The following is an 18,096-nucleotide window of genomic DNA, read 5'->3' as shown; positions in this document are numbered from 1 at the left end:
GGAACCCAAACTGGCTGCGTGTGCGCTATTGTGCATAAATGTACTTTGTCCCCCTACACCAAACACGATCACAACACGCATGTTAAAATATCAAAACAAACTTTGAACCAATGACATTCATTTGGGGACAGGTCGAAAGCATTAAACATGTATGGCAATTTAGTTAGTTAGCTTACACTTGCTAGCTAATTTGTCCTATTTAGCTAGCTTGCTGTTGCTAGCTAATTTGTCCTGGGATATAAACATTGAGTTGTTATTTTACCTGAAATGCACAAGGTCCTCTACTCTGACAATTAATCCACACATAAAACGGCCAACCGAATCGTTTCTAGTCATCTCTCCTCCTTCCAGGCTTTTTCATCTTTTTTCATCTTTGAACTTATTTGGTCCGGGGGTGTTATTTTACCTGAAATGCACAAGGTCCTCTACTCCAACAATTAATCCACACATAAAACGGCCAACCGAATCGTTTCTAGTCATCTCTCCTCCTTCCAGGCTTTTTCATCTTTGAACTTATATGTCCGGGGGTATCATCGGAAGGGGCCACAGTGTCTCCTGACCCCTCCTGTCTCAGCCTCCAGTATTTATGCTGCAGTAGTTTGTGTCGGGGGGCTAGGGTCAGTTGGTTATATCTGGAGTACTTCTCCTGTCTTATCCAGTGTCCTGTGTGAATTTAAGTATGCTCTCTCTAATTCTCTCCTTCTCTCTTTCTTTCTCTCTCTCGGAGGACCTGAGCCCTAGGACCATACGTCAGGACTACCGGGCATGATGACTCCTTGCTGTCCCCAGTCCACCTGGCCTTGCTGCTGTTCCAGTTTCAACTGTTCTGCCTGCGGTTATGGAACCCCTACCTGTCCCAGACCTGCTGTTTTCAACTCTTAATGATCGGCTATGAAAAGCCAACTGACATTTATTCCTGATTATTATTTGACCATGCTTGTCATTTATGAACATTTTGAACATCTTGGCCATGTTCTGTTATAATCTCCACCCGGCACAGCCAGAAGAGGACTGGCCACCCCTCATAGCCTGGTTCCTCTCTAGGTTTCTTCCTAGGTTTTGGCCTTTCTAGGGAGTTTTTCCTAGCCACCGTGCTTCTACACCTGCATTGCTTGCTGTTTGGGGTTTTAGGCTGGGTTTCTGTACAGCACTTCGAGATATTAGCTGATGTACGAAGGGCTATATAAAATAAACTTGATGATGGTGATTGGCATCTACACTTTCATAGTATTACCATGACAACCGACAAAACATTTCATCTTTCAATCACCCACGTGGGTATAACCAATGAGGAGATGGCACGTGGGTACCTGCTTCTATAAACCAATGAGGAGATGGGAGAGGCAGGACCTGCAGCGCGATCTGCATCAGAAATAGGAATTACTTCTATTTTAGCCCTTGGCAACGCAGATGCTCGTTGGCGCGCGCAAGCAGTGTGGGTGCAATAATTGAATAACATGGATTTCTAAATGTATTTTGCGACGCTGGCACACGCGACGTGTCCTGTCTGGTCAGTATGTAAGGCTATTTACCTGTATTGCAAACGGTTTAATATAGACTTTTACTTTCTACAAGAGACACATGCTTGTTCTTCCGATCTATCTTTTTGGAAAAATCAATGGGGTAATGATATCTGGTTATCATATGGCATCAACCACTCTGCAGGTGTTGCAGTTTTAAGAGGTGCTTTTAAAAGGAAGGTCATCAGTAGTAAGACTCACCACTCTGGACGTTGGTTAATTTTAACAGTGAATATCAACAGTGAAATGTTTTTATTAGGGAATATTTATGCATCCAACAACAAACAAAACAACAGGATATTATTTCAATAAAAATTATCTTAGGTGGAGATTTTAATTCTGTATCTAATGTGATGATTGACAGATATCCCCCTCCTAACAGATCCAGCATAGTTAATCCTGAGTTTAATAATCTATGTCTTGTTCTTGGATTGGTCGATATTTGGAGATCTAAATATCCTGATAAAAAGGACTTCTCTTGGAGTAACAAGGACATGTCCAGACAGTCAAGAATTGACTTCTGGTTGATTTCTAATTCATTAGATAATTCTGTAGTCAAGGTATCAATTGAACCATCAATTCTTACTGATCATAAAGTTATATTCTTATCTTTAAATATTAATGGATGTCACGATCGTTTGTAGAAACGGACCAAGGCGCAGCGGATGTTGAGTTCCACATAATTATTTAATAGTGAAACTTAACAAAAACAATAAACGAACCGTGACTACAGAGGTGCTACATACACTAACTCAAAACACAAAATTCAATATCCCACAAAACACAGGTGGAAAAAAGGCTACCTATATATGATCTCCAATTAGAGACAACGATTACCAGCTGCCTCTAATTGGGAACCATATCATACACACCAACATAGAAATATGAAAACTAGAACGCCACATAGAAATAATAGACTAGAACACCCCAGTCACGCCCTGACCTACTATACCATAGAGAAACAATGGCTCTCTTTGGTCAGGGTGTGACAATGGATCTGAAGAGAAACCAAATCTGAGTTATTGGAAACTCAATAGTAGACTGTTGGAAGATGATAATTTCAAGATGGATGTCAAAGATATTATACAAGACAATTGGAGGAAAGCCCAACTATTTAAGTCTTATGGGAAATATTGGGAATTAATGAAGTATGAAATAAGACAAACAGGCATGAAGAGAGGTAAAGAAATGGCTGAACTTAAAAGATTGAGGGAAGATAAACTTGTTGAGGAAATACTTTCTCTAATCTCTATGGAGGACCTTGATGAAGAAGGAAAGGGTCAGTTATTCTCTTTACAACTAGAAATGGACTGAATGTATGAAGAGAGAGCAAAAGGGGCATTTGTAAGATCAAGAATGAGATGGTTGGAGGAAGGTGAAAAAAATACAAAATACTTTCACAATTTAGAAAGAAAAAATTCTGAATTTACATCTATTCATAAGCTTAATATAGATGGCAAAGAAAATGAAAACCCCAAAGATATTCCAAATATGTTTCCGAATTCTATGGTAACCTTTATACCAGTAATGCCTGTCCTACTAGTGACATATCAGCCTTTCTAGACTCTGTCAAAGACTATGCAAAATTCATAGATGAAGACTTCTAAAAGTCTTGTGATTAAATTATTTATATAAATGAAATAAAAAAAATTATCAGCAAGTTAAAAGAGAACAAATCTCCAGGGAATGATGGCATTATTAGTGAATTCTATAAATATTTTCAGGACGATATTATTGAATTTATATTTAATGTTTTTAGGCAATTGATTTAGGGGTCCTGCCTGTTTCTATGACACAAGGCCTCATTTCTGTAATACCCAAACCAAACAAAGATTCTATGATGTTAGAAAATTGAAGACCAATCACATTAATGAACAATGATGGAAAGCTGCTTGCATCCATCTTTGCAGAAAGACTTAAAAAAAGGTATTGACCAAATCATTGATGATACCCAGTCTGGTTTTATGAAGGGCAGACATATATGTAATCATATTCGACTAGTATTGGACTTGATAGACTACAATGAGCACATTATGGAAGATATCTTTATTTTATTTGTAGACTTTTACAAGGCATTTGATAGAGTTGAACATTATTTTATTTTTGACACTTCGATTTTTGTGTTTTGGTCAATATTTTCAAAGTGTAATTAAGACACTTTACAATAATAGTAACAGCTCTGTTAAATTATCCCATAGAACTTCACAGAGATTTGACATTAGATGTGGAATTAAACAAGGATGCCCAATTTCTCCTTTCTTATTTTTATTGGTCACACAAGTTATGGCACTTCATATAAATAAGGATAGTTTTAGGGGTATTCAGATACAAGACAAAGAGATAAAATGTTCACAATTGGCTGACGACAACACCTTTTTTTAAAGATCATAATGACGTCAGGAAAGCTATTGAGTGTATTAATGCCTTCACACATGTATCAGGTTTATCTCTGAATATTAGGACATGTGAATTATTTGCGTTGAAAAGATGTGACTTAAACTCAGTATGTAATATCCCTGTAAAAGATGCGATCACATATATTGGTATTAAAGTTAGAAAAGATCAGAAAGAAAGGGCCAACTTAAATTTCTCTCCTATTGTAGAGAAAATTGGAAAGAGATTTAACTCCTGGTTATTAAGAGATCTTTCTTTATCTGGACGTGTACTTTTATCAAAATCTGAAGGTCTGTCCAGATTAGTTTATACCTCCCTTGCCTTGGATGTTCCTCTGTCAGTAACTAAAACGGTTGATACTAAATTATTTAACTTCATATGGAGGAATAAACCTCATTATTTAAGAAAAGCGGTAATATGTAGCACCCAAAGTGAGGGAGGGTTGAATGCTCTGGATTTTAAAACCTCTAATATAATATTTAAGATGAAATGGATACAAAACTATTTAAGAAATAAGGATTGCATTTGGAATATCATACCTAATTTAATATTCCAACAGATTGGTGATCTAGAATTCTTACTCAAATGCAACTTTGATATGGGTAAAATCCCTATTAAGCTTGCAAACTTTCATTAACAAGTACTTCTAACTTGGAACCTCATGTACAAACACAATTTTTCCCCTCATAGGTATACAATCTGGAATAATAAAGACATAAAATACAAAAAGTCTTTATTTTTCCAGAACTGGTTCGACAACAACATTATCTGGGTTAAACAATTATTGAATAGTGATGGACAACTATATGATTATCCAGAATTTATGAGAACACACAATGTTACATTCACTCCTGAGGAGTATCAAATTGTTGTTAGAGCTGTCCCTAAAGGTGCTATTCTTCTTTTAGGAGAATATAACAATACTCCAAGTGCAACTGTTGCGGATTTTGTAGCCTCAATACAATTAGAAGGAATTGACATTTTAAACTATAAATGTAATAACATGTATATAAGGAAACTATGTCAATATGTTACTATTCCCTCTGCTAAAATGTACTGGAATGCAGCCCTAGGACAAGTGAACTGGAACAAAGTTTTGTTGTTGTCTGGCAAATATTGTATATCTAATAAGGTGAAAGAAGTATCATACAAACTCATTCATAGAATCTACCCTGTAAAGACCTTTATTATACACAGATTTAAAATAGCTATTGATAACAAATGTGTATTTTGTGGTTGTGACCCAGAAACTCTTGACCATTTATTTTGGGATTGTTCTTATGTCAGAAGATTTTGGAGTGAGTTATAAGATTTTATTTGAAAAGAAACAACTATTAATGTTAATCTGAGAGACTCTGATGTTATGTTTTATTTTGATCCAAATGATATGGACCCTGATTTAACTTTCATTGTTCATTTGTTTATCCTTCATGGAAGATTCTTTATCCATAAAATGAAGTGGGCAGAGAACAAATCCCTTTTCACATTATTTAAAATATCATTTAAATATTATTTTGAAATGATCAGTAAATGTAAAAACAAAAAAGCAAAAGGCACCGTAAAAGTATTTAACAAATTGAATATGAATCTTGATATGTAATACCCCTGTCAGTTAGGTTTATGCACTCTTGTTTGTATATTTCTGTTTTTTGTATTTGTTGTGTTCATAATATATTTATTTTTTTACATTTAAATAAATAGAAATGTAGGCCAGTCACAACTTAAGTCAGACACTTATATCAAATAACAGCAGCGTAATGAGATCTATAAAAACACCTGTAACATCTCAGTAGTTTCAACACAACCCTCTCCAAAACTTCTCTAGTTACTACACTCAGAAAAAATGGTGCTACGTAGAACCATATATGGTTATTCTGTTTGTCCCTATAGCAGGGGAACCCTTTTTTTGTGCTAGGTAGAACCCTTTGCAGAGGGTTCTTCCTAGAACTATCAATGTAGGGTGATTTGTAAATGATTCTACCTAGTAAATGATTCTACCTAGATCCATCTATGAAGGGTTCTACCAATAACCTTTTCATCATCTAGGTTTTTCCATGAACCCTCTATGAAAGGTTCTACCAAGAACACTCTATGAAAGATTCTACCAAGAACCCTTTTATCTTTGAAGGGTTCTTCCTAGAACACTCTATGAACGGTTACACCAGCTCTGTTGAGGACAGAGGGTGCTATTTTCACTTTGGGGGGAAAATCGTGCCCAATTTAAACGGCCTCGTACTCTATTCTTGCTCGTACAATATGCATATTATTATTACTATTGGATAGAAAACACTCTCTAGTTTCTAAAACCGTTTGAATTTTGTCTGTGAGTAAAACAGAACTCATTTGGCAGCACACTTTCTGACCAGGAAGTGGAAAGTCTGAAAATGATGCTCTGTTCAAGGGCCTGCCTATAAATGGGCATGATACGTATGAGTATACATGCACATCATACACCTTCCCCTAGATGTCAAGAGGAAGTGAGAGAAGAAATGAAGTGTTTATCTTGGTCTGAGGTGGAATAAATCCTCTTGGCACGACGAGTCATCCATTTCCTGTTTTCTGGAAAGCGCGAAGATGGACCTGGAATTGCCTTCTGAAAAGCTGTCGTTATGGGCGACTACTATCTCCGGCTTTGATTTTATTTGATACATGTCACAATATCATCGTAAAGTATGTTTTTTCAATATAGTTTTATTAGATTATTGAAAATTTTTCGGGACGTTAGGCGTGTTGCGTTGCCTGTGTTTGTTGACGATGGAGAGCTTCGCGCCACTTGGCCAGTGTGCTTGCTAATTCAAGAGGGAAAAACGATGTTCTAAATCCAAACAACGACTGTTCTGGACAAGGGGTCCCCTTGTCCAACATTCTGATGGAAGATCACCAAAAGTAGGACCCATTTTGTGATGCTATTTCATATATCTGTCGAACTGTGTACTAGTAGTTTTGCGCCCAGGTTTTGGCCACTCTCTCGCTATAACATAAGCCTTATGTCGTAATGAAGATATTTTTAGAATTCTAACACTGCGATTGCATTAAGAACTAGTGTATCTATCATTTCCTATACAACATGTATTTTTTTGTAATGTTTATGAATAGCTATTTGGTCAGAATAGGTGAGAGTCTAATAGAAATATCTGCACATTCTGGGAAAAAGAAGCTACGTTAGCATAATGGATAACCACTGATTTCAGCTCTAAATATGCACATTTTCGAACAAAACATAAGTGTATGTATAACCTGATGTTATAGGACTGTCATCTGAGGAAGGTTTATGAAGGTTAGTGAAAATTAATATATTTTGCTGGTTTATTCGCTAACGCTAACGTGCCTATTGCTATCGCTAACGTGCCTTGATGAATGAATGCGGTAGTGTGGTAGGCTATTGTAGTAAGCTAATATAATGCTATATTGTGTTTTCGCTGTAAAACACTTAAAATCTGAAATATTGGCTGGATTCACAAGATGCTTGTCTTTCATTTGCTGTACACGATGCATTTTTCAGAAATGTTTTATGATGAGTATTTAGGTATTCCACGTTGGTCTCTATAATTACTCTGGCTGCTTCGGTGCTATTTTTGACGGAAGCTGTGATGGTAGCTGCAATGTAAAACTGATTTATACCTCAAATATGCACATTTTTCGAACAAAACATAGATTTATTGAATAACATGTTATAAGACTGTCATCTGATGAAGTTGTTTGTTGGTTAGTTTGGTTGGTTCTTGGTTAGTTAGGTTGGCTTTGTGCATGCTACCTGTGCTGTGAAAAATGTCTGTCCTTTTTTGTATTTGGTGGTGAGCTAACATAAATATACGTGCTGTTTTCGCTGTAAAACATTTTAAAAATCGGACATGTTGGCTGGATTCACAAGATGTGTACCTTTCATTTGCTGTATTGGACTTGTTAATGTGTGAAAGTTAAATATTTCAAAAAAATATATTTTGAATTTCGCGCTCTGCCTTTTCAGTGGAATGTGGGAGGAGTTCCGCTAGCGGAACGCCTGAGCAGTAAAGGTTAAAACTCTTTATGACAATACATAGCACATTTCATATGGCCTTTTTTTAAGGGCTTAGTTTACTCGAAGTCAGTGGTGTTAAGAAACTCCTGGTTTGCAGGGCCTGCAAGTCACATTATGCTGGCTTGCAACGTGATGTTCAATTCCTATTGGAATCCAGCCAGAGTTAAGATATCCAACAATTTGAACTTTTAATCAGCCGCAACCTGCATTCAGAATGACTGCCAGGGTAGGGAAGATAGACTGAGAAGACTACCTAAGTCCTCTAAACTGGAGCAACCATCTCCGCAACGGGTGCAATAAATCCAACTACTAACATATTGGATTAGTTTAGAAACATGTATGTTATTTATCTTTGTGTGGCATAAGATTAATCAACCAATCAATATAAACACACAGATATTGAAACAAACAATTTAGAAAATCAGCCTGCAATAGAGCATGCTGGGAAATATGATGTTGACGGCTGTGGTTTTGCGTGTTTTACTCTACACAGTAAAAAAAGACACAATCACACTCAACTCTGGTTATTAGAACCAACACTGGGGTCATTTTACAGCACCACTGATTGATACGTTAATTTAACTGCTGAATCAACACTAGAAATGTTATACTGAAAAAATCAACAGGAGATAAAATTGGCCAATTTGCTATTTTTTTTAAATTTAGCAGATTACTTATACTCCTGATGTTACTAATGCTCAGGCACAATTTATTTTTAATAAGAAAAAAAAACACAATGAAAAAGCTTATTCAGATTCAGAAGGGTTCTATGTGGAATCCTTATTGCTTTCCAAAAAAGAATCAAAGAACCCTTTCTTCCAAAAATGGTTCTTAGGATAAAAAATGTTTTAGGGATACCTTTACCCTTTACTTCGGACCCCAGGAAGAGTAGCTGCTGCTTCTGCAAAAGCTAATGGGGATCCACATTTTAAAAAGTATGAACCCTCGTCTTCCAAAAAGCGTTCTCCAAATGTAAATGGTTCCTGGTAGAACCCTATCCGTCCACAAATAAACTTTTTGGAACCCTTTTTCCTAAGAGTGTACATGACCATCCATAAGTCTCTACAACATCAATGCCTCTAGAGAAACAGCACCTACAGCCTTTGATTTTGTTCATCATTGTGTTTGAGTGGCAACAGCAAACCTAAAATCCCTTAAAGCCGGGGAGAAGTGGAGGCTGCAGAGCACTGAGCTGTGGCCTTACTGCAGTGAGGAGAGAGATAGAGAGGACAACAGGGCTAGACATGAACCAGAAGCCTGGTGGTAAGACTATGGTTGCTCCCCAAATGGCAACCTATTCCCTACATAGTGCACTACTTTTGACCAGAGCCCTATGGGCCTTATATAAGGAAAAGGGTGTCATTTGGGACTCAACCTACGGGGCCAAACACACTGGGGAGACTGCTACTGACTGACTAGCTGTCTGGAAAACAGTGGAGACTGCTGAGGGGGAACGGAGCATGTGGCATGGCATCAAACACCTGGTAACCATGTGTTTGATACCATTCCACTGATTCTGCTCCAGTCATTACCACGAGCCCGTTCTCCGCAATTAAGGTGCCACCAACCTCCTGTGCTGGAAAACCAGTTAGATGCTAGATGCTTCGACTGCACTACATTCAACTCAGTACAGGATGACAATACATATCTGACTACAAGCAGCTGTCTCCCCAGGGAGGTAGGACCGGCATTGAGAGGGAGATAGACATGAACACACCATCACACACGCCCACTATACATGATGTACAGGCTTTGTTCTTCAAAATATGTTTTATATAGCATACATGGAGATACACACATGCACTAACATTCAAATGTAGACATTCACATAAAGCACCACCAACATGTACCACTGATAAGAAACAGCTACTGTAAGGATATGAGCACATACACATTGCTGTAACCCTTATTCAGTGAGCTGTAGGAACCACATTGTACATCTTCCCATTACAGGCCAATTCTCTCGGTCCAGCAGATGTCAGATGACCATGGCTGGATATAAAGATGTCACTGATAGGCGCTGATAGGCTCTGCATTTATCCAACCTATCCAACCATCACAAGCGGAACAATTGGAAATAGGACGGTGTCTTTCTCCTGAGTTGAGAAAGAAAGAAACGTATCCTTTGTAGTTTCTACGGTAGCCTATGTTGCCACGCCCAAAAGCTGTAACATCTTGCCTGAATCTCTGATGTTGTAGTTATTACAATGCTGTAAGCCTCATCTTGATTCAACAACTCATTTCCATTCTCTTTTTTTGGGGTAAGATATCCACTACCGTTCAAAAGTTTGGGGTCACTTAGAAATGTCCTTGTTTTTTAAAGAAAAGCACATTTCTTGTCCATTTAAACAACATCAAATTGATCATAAATACAGTGTAGACATTGTTAATGTTGTAAATGACTATTGTAGCTGGAAACGGCAGATTTTTTATGGAATATCTACATAGGTGAAAACTATTGTCCTGATTAGAGAAGCAATAAAACTGGCCTTCTTTAGACTAGTTGAGTATCTGGAGCATCAGCATGTGTGGGTTCGATTACAGGCTCAAAATGGCTAGAAATAAAGAGTTTCTTCTGAAACTCGTCAGTCTATTCTTGTTCTGAGAAATGAAGGCTATTCCATGCGAGAAATTTCCAAGAAACTGAAGATCTCGTACAACGCTGTGTACTACTCCCTTCACAGAACAGCGCAAACTGGCTCTAACCAGAATAGAGAGAGGAGTGGGAGGCCCCGGTGCACAACTGAGAAAGAGGACAAGTACATTAGAGTGTCTAGTTTGAGAAACAGACACCTCACAAGTCCTCAACTGGCAGCTTCATTAAATAGTACCCGCAAAACACCGGTCTCAACGTCAACAGTGAAGAGGCAATTCCGGGATGCTGGCCTTCTAGGCAGAGTTGCAAAGAAAAAGCCATATCTCAGACTGACCAATAAAAATAAAAGATTAAGATGGGAAAAAGAACACAGACACTGGACAGAGGAACTCTGCCTAGAAGGCCAGCATCCCGAAGCTGCCAGTTGAGGACTTGTATATATATATATACATATATATTTTTTTTACAATAAAAAACATACACATACAAATGACAGCATACAGACTCACACAAACATCAACGACATCACACCTGCTCACACTCCCATCTCCAGCGCCCGCATCACTCTCCGTCACATGGCCTCAAACTGCATCAGTTTGTTTATCTCTGTCGCACACGCACTTTCAACATAATGAAGCATTTGATCTTTCCATTGTGTTAACGATGGAGGATTGGTTGATTTCCAGTTTTCAGGTATATGTTTTATCAAGATGATTGATGAGAAAAGTATCTTCCAACCAATCGGGTATCTTGCTGCACCCTCATATGCCATGTCTTGAAATATGCAGACAGACGGATTAAAAGTACATTTACATTGTAATGCTTCTGACAGCCAACTTTCTTACTCCGCCCATAACTTTTGGACTTTATAGCATTCCAGAAGGCATGGATTATTGAATCATTGTTAGTTTTACACTTAAGACATGACTCTGCCGTGCTGTAGAGTTTGTGAATTTTGTCTCTTGTATAATAAATTGTATACCTTTGTGTAACCGATGTGAAATAGCTAGCTAGTTAGTGGGGTGCGCGCTAATAGCATTTCAATCGGTGATGTCACTCGCTCTGAGACCTTGAAGTTGTTGTTCCCCTTGCTCTGCAAGGGCCGTGGCTTTTGTGGAGCGATGGGTAATGATGCTTCGAGGGTGGCTGTTGTCTATGTGTGCAGAGGGTCCCTGGTTCGAGCCCAGGTAGGGGTGAGGAGAGGGACGGAAGCAATACTGTTACATTCGTTTATACTGGATTTAGCATACATTTACGTTAACTGTAATTTTGTTAGTTATGTTCCAACAATCCCTCCATCTTGTGCCAATATCCGTTCTTTTTAAGTCTTGGTTCCAATAGTTTATATTTTTTTCTAAAAGATTGTCAGTTGGATAGGCTCTTTGCAAGGTTTTGTCTATCTTACCTATCATATGAATATTATTTTATGACTGAAATAGGATTCCCTCAAGATTGCTTTTATGTCCAAAAGATTACAGTGTACAGTGTTTCCTCCGACACATTGGTGCGGCTGGCTTCCGGGTTAAGCGGGCGTTGTGTCAAGAAGCAGCTTGGCTGGGTTGTGTTTCGGAAGACGCACGACCTTTGCCTCTCCCGAGTCCGTATGGGAGTTGCAGCGATGTGACAAGACTGTAACTACCAATTGGATACCACGAAAAAGGGGGAAAAAAATCAAAAACGATCAAAAAAATAAATAATAATAATTAAAAAAACTCCCACGTTTATAGTTTGACCAGCTGTTTTCAGCAACTGATATTTTTTAATTCGGGTGTCATCTTGGCAGGTTTGCTTGCGACAAACTATTTAGCTAGCTTCTAGCCTAATGTTTGGTATTCAGTGCAATCTCCTTGTAATGAACTGTGTCCCGACGAGAACTTTTCTAGCTATGCCAGGCATAAACGGGCATTATCAGTTCATTGTTATGGATGTATGCAAATGAATGTCAATAGAAAACAACTACTTTGCAGTTATTCTGGCTCCAGAGGAATTAACTGTGTTAGCCGTAGCTAGCTGGCTAACTAGAAAGCAAGGGATAAGAACGTTGCCAGTAAACATGACAACGGAACATAAAGAACGAACGACTGGGTTGTTTGCATAAACATCGAACTAATCGAACGAACGGGTCGCGTTTCTAGCAACCAAAAGATGAGAAACTATGAAAAATGTTAATATCAACAACAAAAAGTATTTATACCGGTAAATGTGTGCTTTCATATTGTTTTCTTTGCCAACTGTGACAAACGCCTCCGTTGTGTACATTACCTTGGAAAAATGAACTCCACAAAGGGACACGGCTCCGCCTTGTGCCGCTGCGTCATCCAGTATTTCCAAGGTAAAGTACATGTGTGTCTGTGTTTATCCCTTACTTTTACAATGGCATTGTTGAATACTCCTTTCTGTTTGGCTTGAAGGGCATTCTAGAGCGTGCATTATTTCCTCATAACGCACGGTATATTTGCATTGTAGAATTCAATGGCTATAGTTCATTTTTACAAGTTTTGTTTGAGCTGCTTTTGAAAGCTAAGTCGAATTGAAACCAGTATTGGTATTGTTGAATTAGATTTCCATAATAGCAAGATAGGACTGATGGTTTGGTTAGCTAAACTAGAAAGTCTGTTTTTTTTGTTTACCATGCCAACTACTGTAAATCTAGTAAATTTGCTTGCTACTTCAGTGGATGTTGAACACATTTCTACTGGCAAATAAACACGTTCTAGTGGCAAATGTTTTCAACTATAGCCATGGTATAAAATAGATAATCAACTAGGGACTCTATGTATTCTCTGGAAAATGTCTGGCACTATTACATGTATGTGTGTGTTCTTGTATGCGTTTATTTGAATGAGAGTGTGTGTATATGCATGTGTACAAACACTTGCAAGGCATCAGCCTCGGGCAAATCTTGTAATTAGATGTAAAAACACTGCCCCTCAGTGTCATTCAAACTTACTTTTTTATTATGTTTTACTTTGACTTTAAAAAAAACTTTTATCCTTGACCATCATTCTATCTCCCGCACAGCAACTCCACTCCCACTTGTCTCCAATTCCACATCCCAACCCTCAGCTTCCCTCAGCCCATCCCATCTATCTCTGCTGGCCACCCACTTCGGGTTTCTACGCAACACATATCTTTCAACTATGCTGTGATGTTTAACATACAATTTCAATCTATCAAATCGAATAGAATCCACAGATTGCAAGTTGAAGGTAAATACTTTTACTAAGAGTATTAGTAATTGACTGACCCGGTCTCTCCAGATCTCCTAACAGTACTATTTCTAGGGTCAATTTTAGATCAATGCTATGCATTTTCAGCCATTCCTGAACCTGAGACCAGAAACAGGCCACCTGAGGGCAATACCAAAATAAATGGTCTATTGATTCTGTATCCTCACAACAAAATCTGCAGAGTTAGGGGAATGGTTAACTAACATGCTAAGTAGTTCCAAAGTAGCTCAAAAGTAATTAGTGAAAATGCAAACGTTATCCATGATGAGAGTCGAACACACAACATTTGGGTTGCTAGACGTTCGCGTTATACACCTACCCATCCTCCCCCCGCCCAACCTCCCTCTAATCATTTGCGTTAGACGCCCACCCATCCTCCCCGACCAACCTCCTTCCTGTCGTTTCTGTCTTAAGTAACCTACTGTCTTTATCTGTGATTGTAATGCAGTGTAATAAACTGTAATGCACTGTGAAAAAATATACCTTTTCGTGTGCCTGTCAAAAAAATTCCAATCAGCAATTTGTGTCTATTTCACAATAACCTGTGATACTGGGTTGGATCAATCACAGTGAGGTGAGTTTTAAAAGCCCGTATTGTTTTGATGATAAGTATTTGATGTGATTTTCGATTGCACTTGCATTGATGTCAGAGATGTTAGAGAGACAATAGTTACCTGATAATCATTAGCGAGTTGGGTACTAACACAGGGGCAGAGTGCATAAGAGGAGATTATCATAACTCAACGGTCACATAGAATTTTACTGTGGTCATGACTGCTGGTGTGGCAGTAATACGGTCACTAGAACAGTCCTAGCCTCTCTCCATGTGCTATTTAATTAATTGTAAAAATAACTCAGTTGTCAAATTTGCGACCCACTTTGGAATGCAATTAATTGGAGGGTGATGGACATGTCAATTTGCCAATTTTTTATGCCAATTTTCGCGATCCCTCAGAATTTAAGCAGACTGAATGCGTTTATTGTTGTGCTTGCGTTACAACACCAAATTATGTTGTTGTCCATTTACAGTACCAGTCAAAGGTTTGGACACGCCTACTCATTCAAGGGTTTCTCTTTAGTTTTACTATTTTCTACATTGTAGAATAATAGTGAAGACATCAAAACTATGAAATAACACATCTGGACTCATGTAGTAACCAAAAAAGTGTTAAACAAATCAAAATATATTTTGTATTTTAGATTCTTCAAAGTAGCCACCCTTTGCTTGATGACAGCTTTGCACACTCTTGGCATTCTCTCAACCAACTTCACGAGTAATGCTTTTTCAACAGTTTCGCAGGAGTTCCCACATATGCTGAGCACGTGTTGGCTGCTTTTCCTTCACTCTGCAGTCCAACTCATCCCAAACCATCTCAATTGGGTTGAGGTTGGGTGATTGTGGAGGCCAGGTCATCTGATGCAGCACCATCACCCTTCTTCTTTGTCAAATAGCCCTTACACAGCATGGAGATGTGTTTTGGATCATTGTCCTGTTGAAAAACAAATGATTGTCCCACTAAACGTAAACCAGATGGGATGGCGTTCACTGCAGAATACTGTAGTAGCCATGCTGGTTAAGTGTGCCTTGAATTATAAATAAATCACAGACAGTGTCACCAGCAAAGCACCCCCACACCATCACACCCCCTCCTCCATGCTTCATGGTGGGAACCACACATGCAGAGATCATCCGTTCACCTACTCTGCATCTCATAAAGACATGGCGGTTGGAACAAAAAATCTCATATTTGGACTCATCAGACCAAAGGACAGATTTCCACCGGTCTAATGTCCATTGCTCCTGTTTCTTGGCCCAAGCAAGTCTCTTCCTCTTATTGGTGTCCTTTAGCAGCAGACCATGAAGGCCTGATTCATGCAGTCTCCTCTGAACAGTTTATGTTGAGATGTGTCTGTTACTTGAACTCTAATGAATTTATCCTCTGCAGCAGAAGTAAATCTGGGTCTTCTTTTCCTGTGGTGATCCTCATGAGAGCAAGTTTCATCATAGCACTTGATGGTTTTTGCGACTGTACTTGAAGAACATTTCAGAATTCTTGAAATCTTCCGTATTGACTGACCTTCATCTCTTAAAGTAATGATGGACTGTCATTTCTCTTTACTTATTTGAGCTGTTCTTGCCATAATATGGACTTGGTCTTTTACCAAATAGGGCTATCTGCTGTATACCACCCCTACTTTGTCACAACACAACTGATTGGCTCAAATGCATTACAAAGGAAAGAAATTCCACAAATGAACTTTTAACAAGGCACACCTGTTAATTGAAATGCATCCCAGGTACCTTATGAAGCTGGTTGAGAGAATGCCAATTGTGCAAAGCTGTCATCAAGACAAAGGGTGGCTACTTTGAAGAATCTCAAATACAAAATATATTTTGATTTGTTTAACACTTTTTTGGTTACTACATGATTCCATGTGTTATTTCATAGTTCTGATGTCTTCACTGTTATTCTACAATGTAGAAAATAGAAAAACTAAAGAGAAACCCTTGAATGAGTAGGTGTGTCCAAACGTGTGACTGGTACTGTATGTTGCTACAGAATATATTGTAGTTGGATATCAATTGAGGTAAGAATATTGCTCTTTTTTCTTTACGACCACTTTTCTGTGAGCTCGTTTTTATATTTTCAATATTTGCAAAGTCAGGGCTTAACCGGCCATTTACGCTGCACAATGAGCATTCGCACACTCACCCTAGCCTCACCCTCATGTGGGTGCTAACAAGCTAGAAAGAAAGCTAGGTAGTGCTACGTATCAACAGCCATTGTCAGACAATCCAGTAGGGGTTGGAAGCTGTGGTGAGCTTCGATTAGTCACTCTGGTCACGATATCTCGCTTTGCTTCCATTGAAAGTAAATGGCTTCTGATGTTTCACCGCAGGATGCAACTTCCTAGTGTAAATGGCCTGCAAATCGCCCCCTTTATGCATAGATTGAAACCAGAAACACTGTTGCTTAAAAACAATATCAATCTGGTCAGCATACTCATTGATAAATCTGCTGCAACAAAGGCTACACTGGCCATATGATTGTCTAGCTGGGACATCATGGCACCCTGTACAGGAAGTGCAGCTATGCTGCAGATCTTTTCTGAATGAAGCAGAAGGGAGGGCTGTAATCGAGTGTGCACCCCCCCCCCCCCCCCCTTCCCACAAGGTAGGCTAAAGACAGTTACTGGGAACATAAATGTGCTTGATATACTGTCCTTTTTCCTTTATCATAAAATAATTTGTTGAATAGTGTTTTAGATGTAGGGCTCTATTCAATCCATATCGCGGAAATTCAGCGTTACAGCAAGATTGACATTTTAAGGCAATGTTCCCGTGTTAGCGGAGACCGCTTTCAAAGTAAACACTGCATATGTTGGCAACATCGGAAATTACCTTTACATTTCTAGCAGGTAATCTGGGCTATAGGGCTACGATGTAGTGGGAAAAGGTCGTAGACCTAAATCTAATGTATTAAGAAATTGCAAATTATGATTCCCTTATCCCCCAATGTTTTCTGTATAAATACAACATGGACAATGATGAACAGTGAATTGACAAGAAACGACAGGTGTTTTTAGACCCCACTTTCCTAGACAGACGATGGATATCCACTTACCATAATTGAATATGCCAAAGCAACAATGCTGACGGGCCAGAAAGGGCAGAAGCAGGACAATATGACCAGTATGAGATAGTCTTTGGGCTTTTGCGCCTCTTGGACCGCGGCGTTCCCGATGGAAGAGGTGCGACTGCGACTCAAACTGACCCGGGACGGGGAGGGGGGGGCAGCGGCCAGGTGCCCCGCAGAGCCCGACCTAAAGGGCACACTGTGACCGTTCTGGTCCGCATCCAGGTTATTTTCGCTCCCCACGTTGATGGTAAAGGAGGAGGACATTTTCATACGGTTGCCGCCAGCAGGCTCCGTGGTTACGAGGCTGAGAAGTTTCTCCGTCTCCTGAGACTCGTTGGCGGGCGCGCCGCCGCTCTTTCCCAGTTTAGATTTCTCGAATTCAGTGTCTGTGTTGATTGCCATTTCTTCAAAATTCCAAATATTTAAATTAGTTTCCTATAGAGGAAAAATAAATGCCTAATCGTGTAAAGTACTAAGACTGGTTAGAGTGGTGCTAAATTCCCATTATTTGACCTGATACATTTGATTTATTTTAATCGTGCCAAGATTAATTCTCCAATTTCTTTCGATGTTACAATAAACTGTAAGACTAAGACTACCCAATTTAACCAATTGCGTGGCAAGATGATATGTATACTAATGCACCATTTAGGTAGGATATGTCATCCACATGCGTTATAAATCAACCCCTTTTAAT

At 38.9% G+C, this 18,096-nt stretch overlaps 1 protein-coding gene across 1 annotated transcript in view; it reads right to left on the bottom strand.

Annotated features, from left to right (window-relative positions):
- Positions 1-17,801, bottom strand: part of LOC120018565 (trafficking regulator of GLUT4 1-like) — a 30,296-nt gene extending 12,495 nt beyond the window's left edge. The window contains exon 1 of the mRNA XM_038961780.1: positions 17,451-17,801. Coding sequence (XP_038817708.1) covers positions 17,451-17,801 — 351 coding nt within the window. The remainder of the gene's footprint in view (positions 1-17,450) is intronic.
- Positions 17,802-18,096: the final 295 nt, after the last annotated feature.

The sequence above is a fragment of the Salvelinus namaycush genome, chromosome 23 (assembly GCF_016432855.1).
Source record: "Salvelinus namaycush isolate Seneca chromosome 23, SaNama_1.0, whole genome shotgun sequence".
Lineage (NCBI taxonomy): Eukaryota > Metazoa > Chordata > Actinopteri > Salmoniformes > Salmonidae > Salvelinus > Salvelinus namaycush.
Note: the sequence above shows the minus strand (reverse complement) of the source record. Positions and strands in the feature narration are given on the sequence as shown.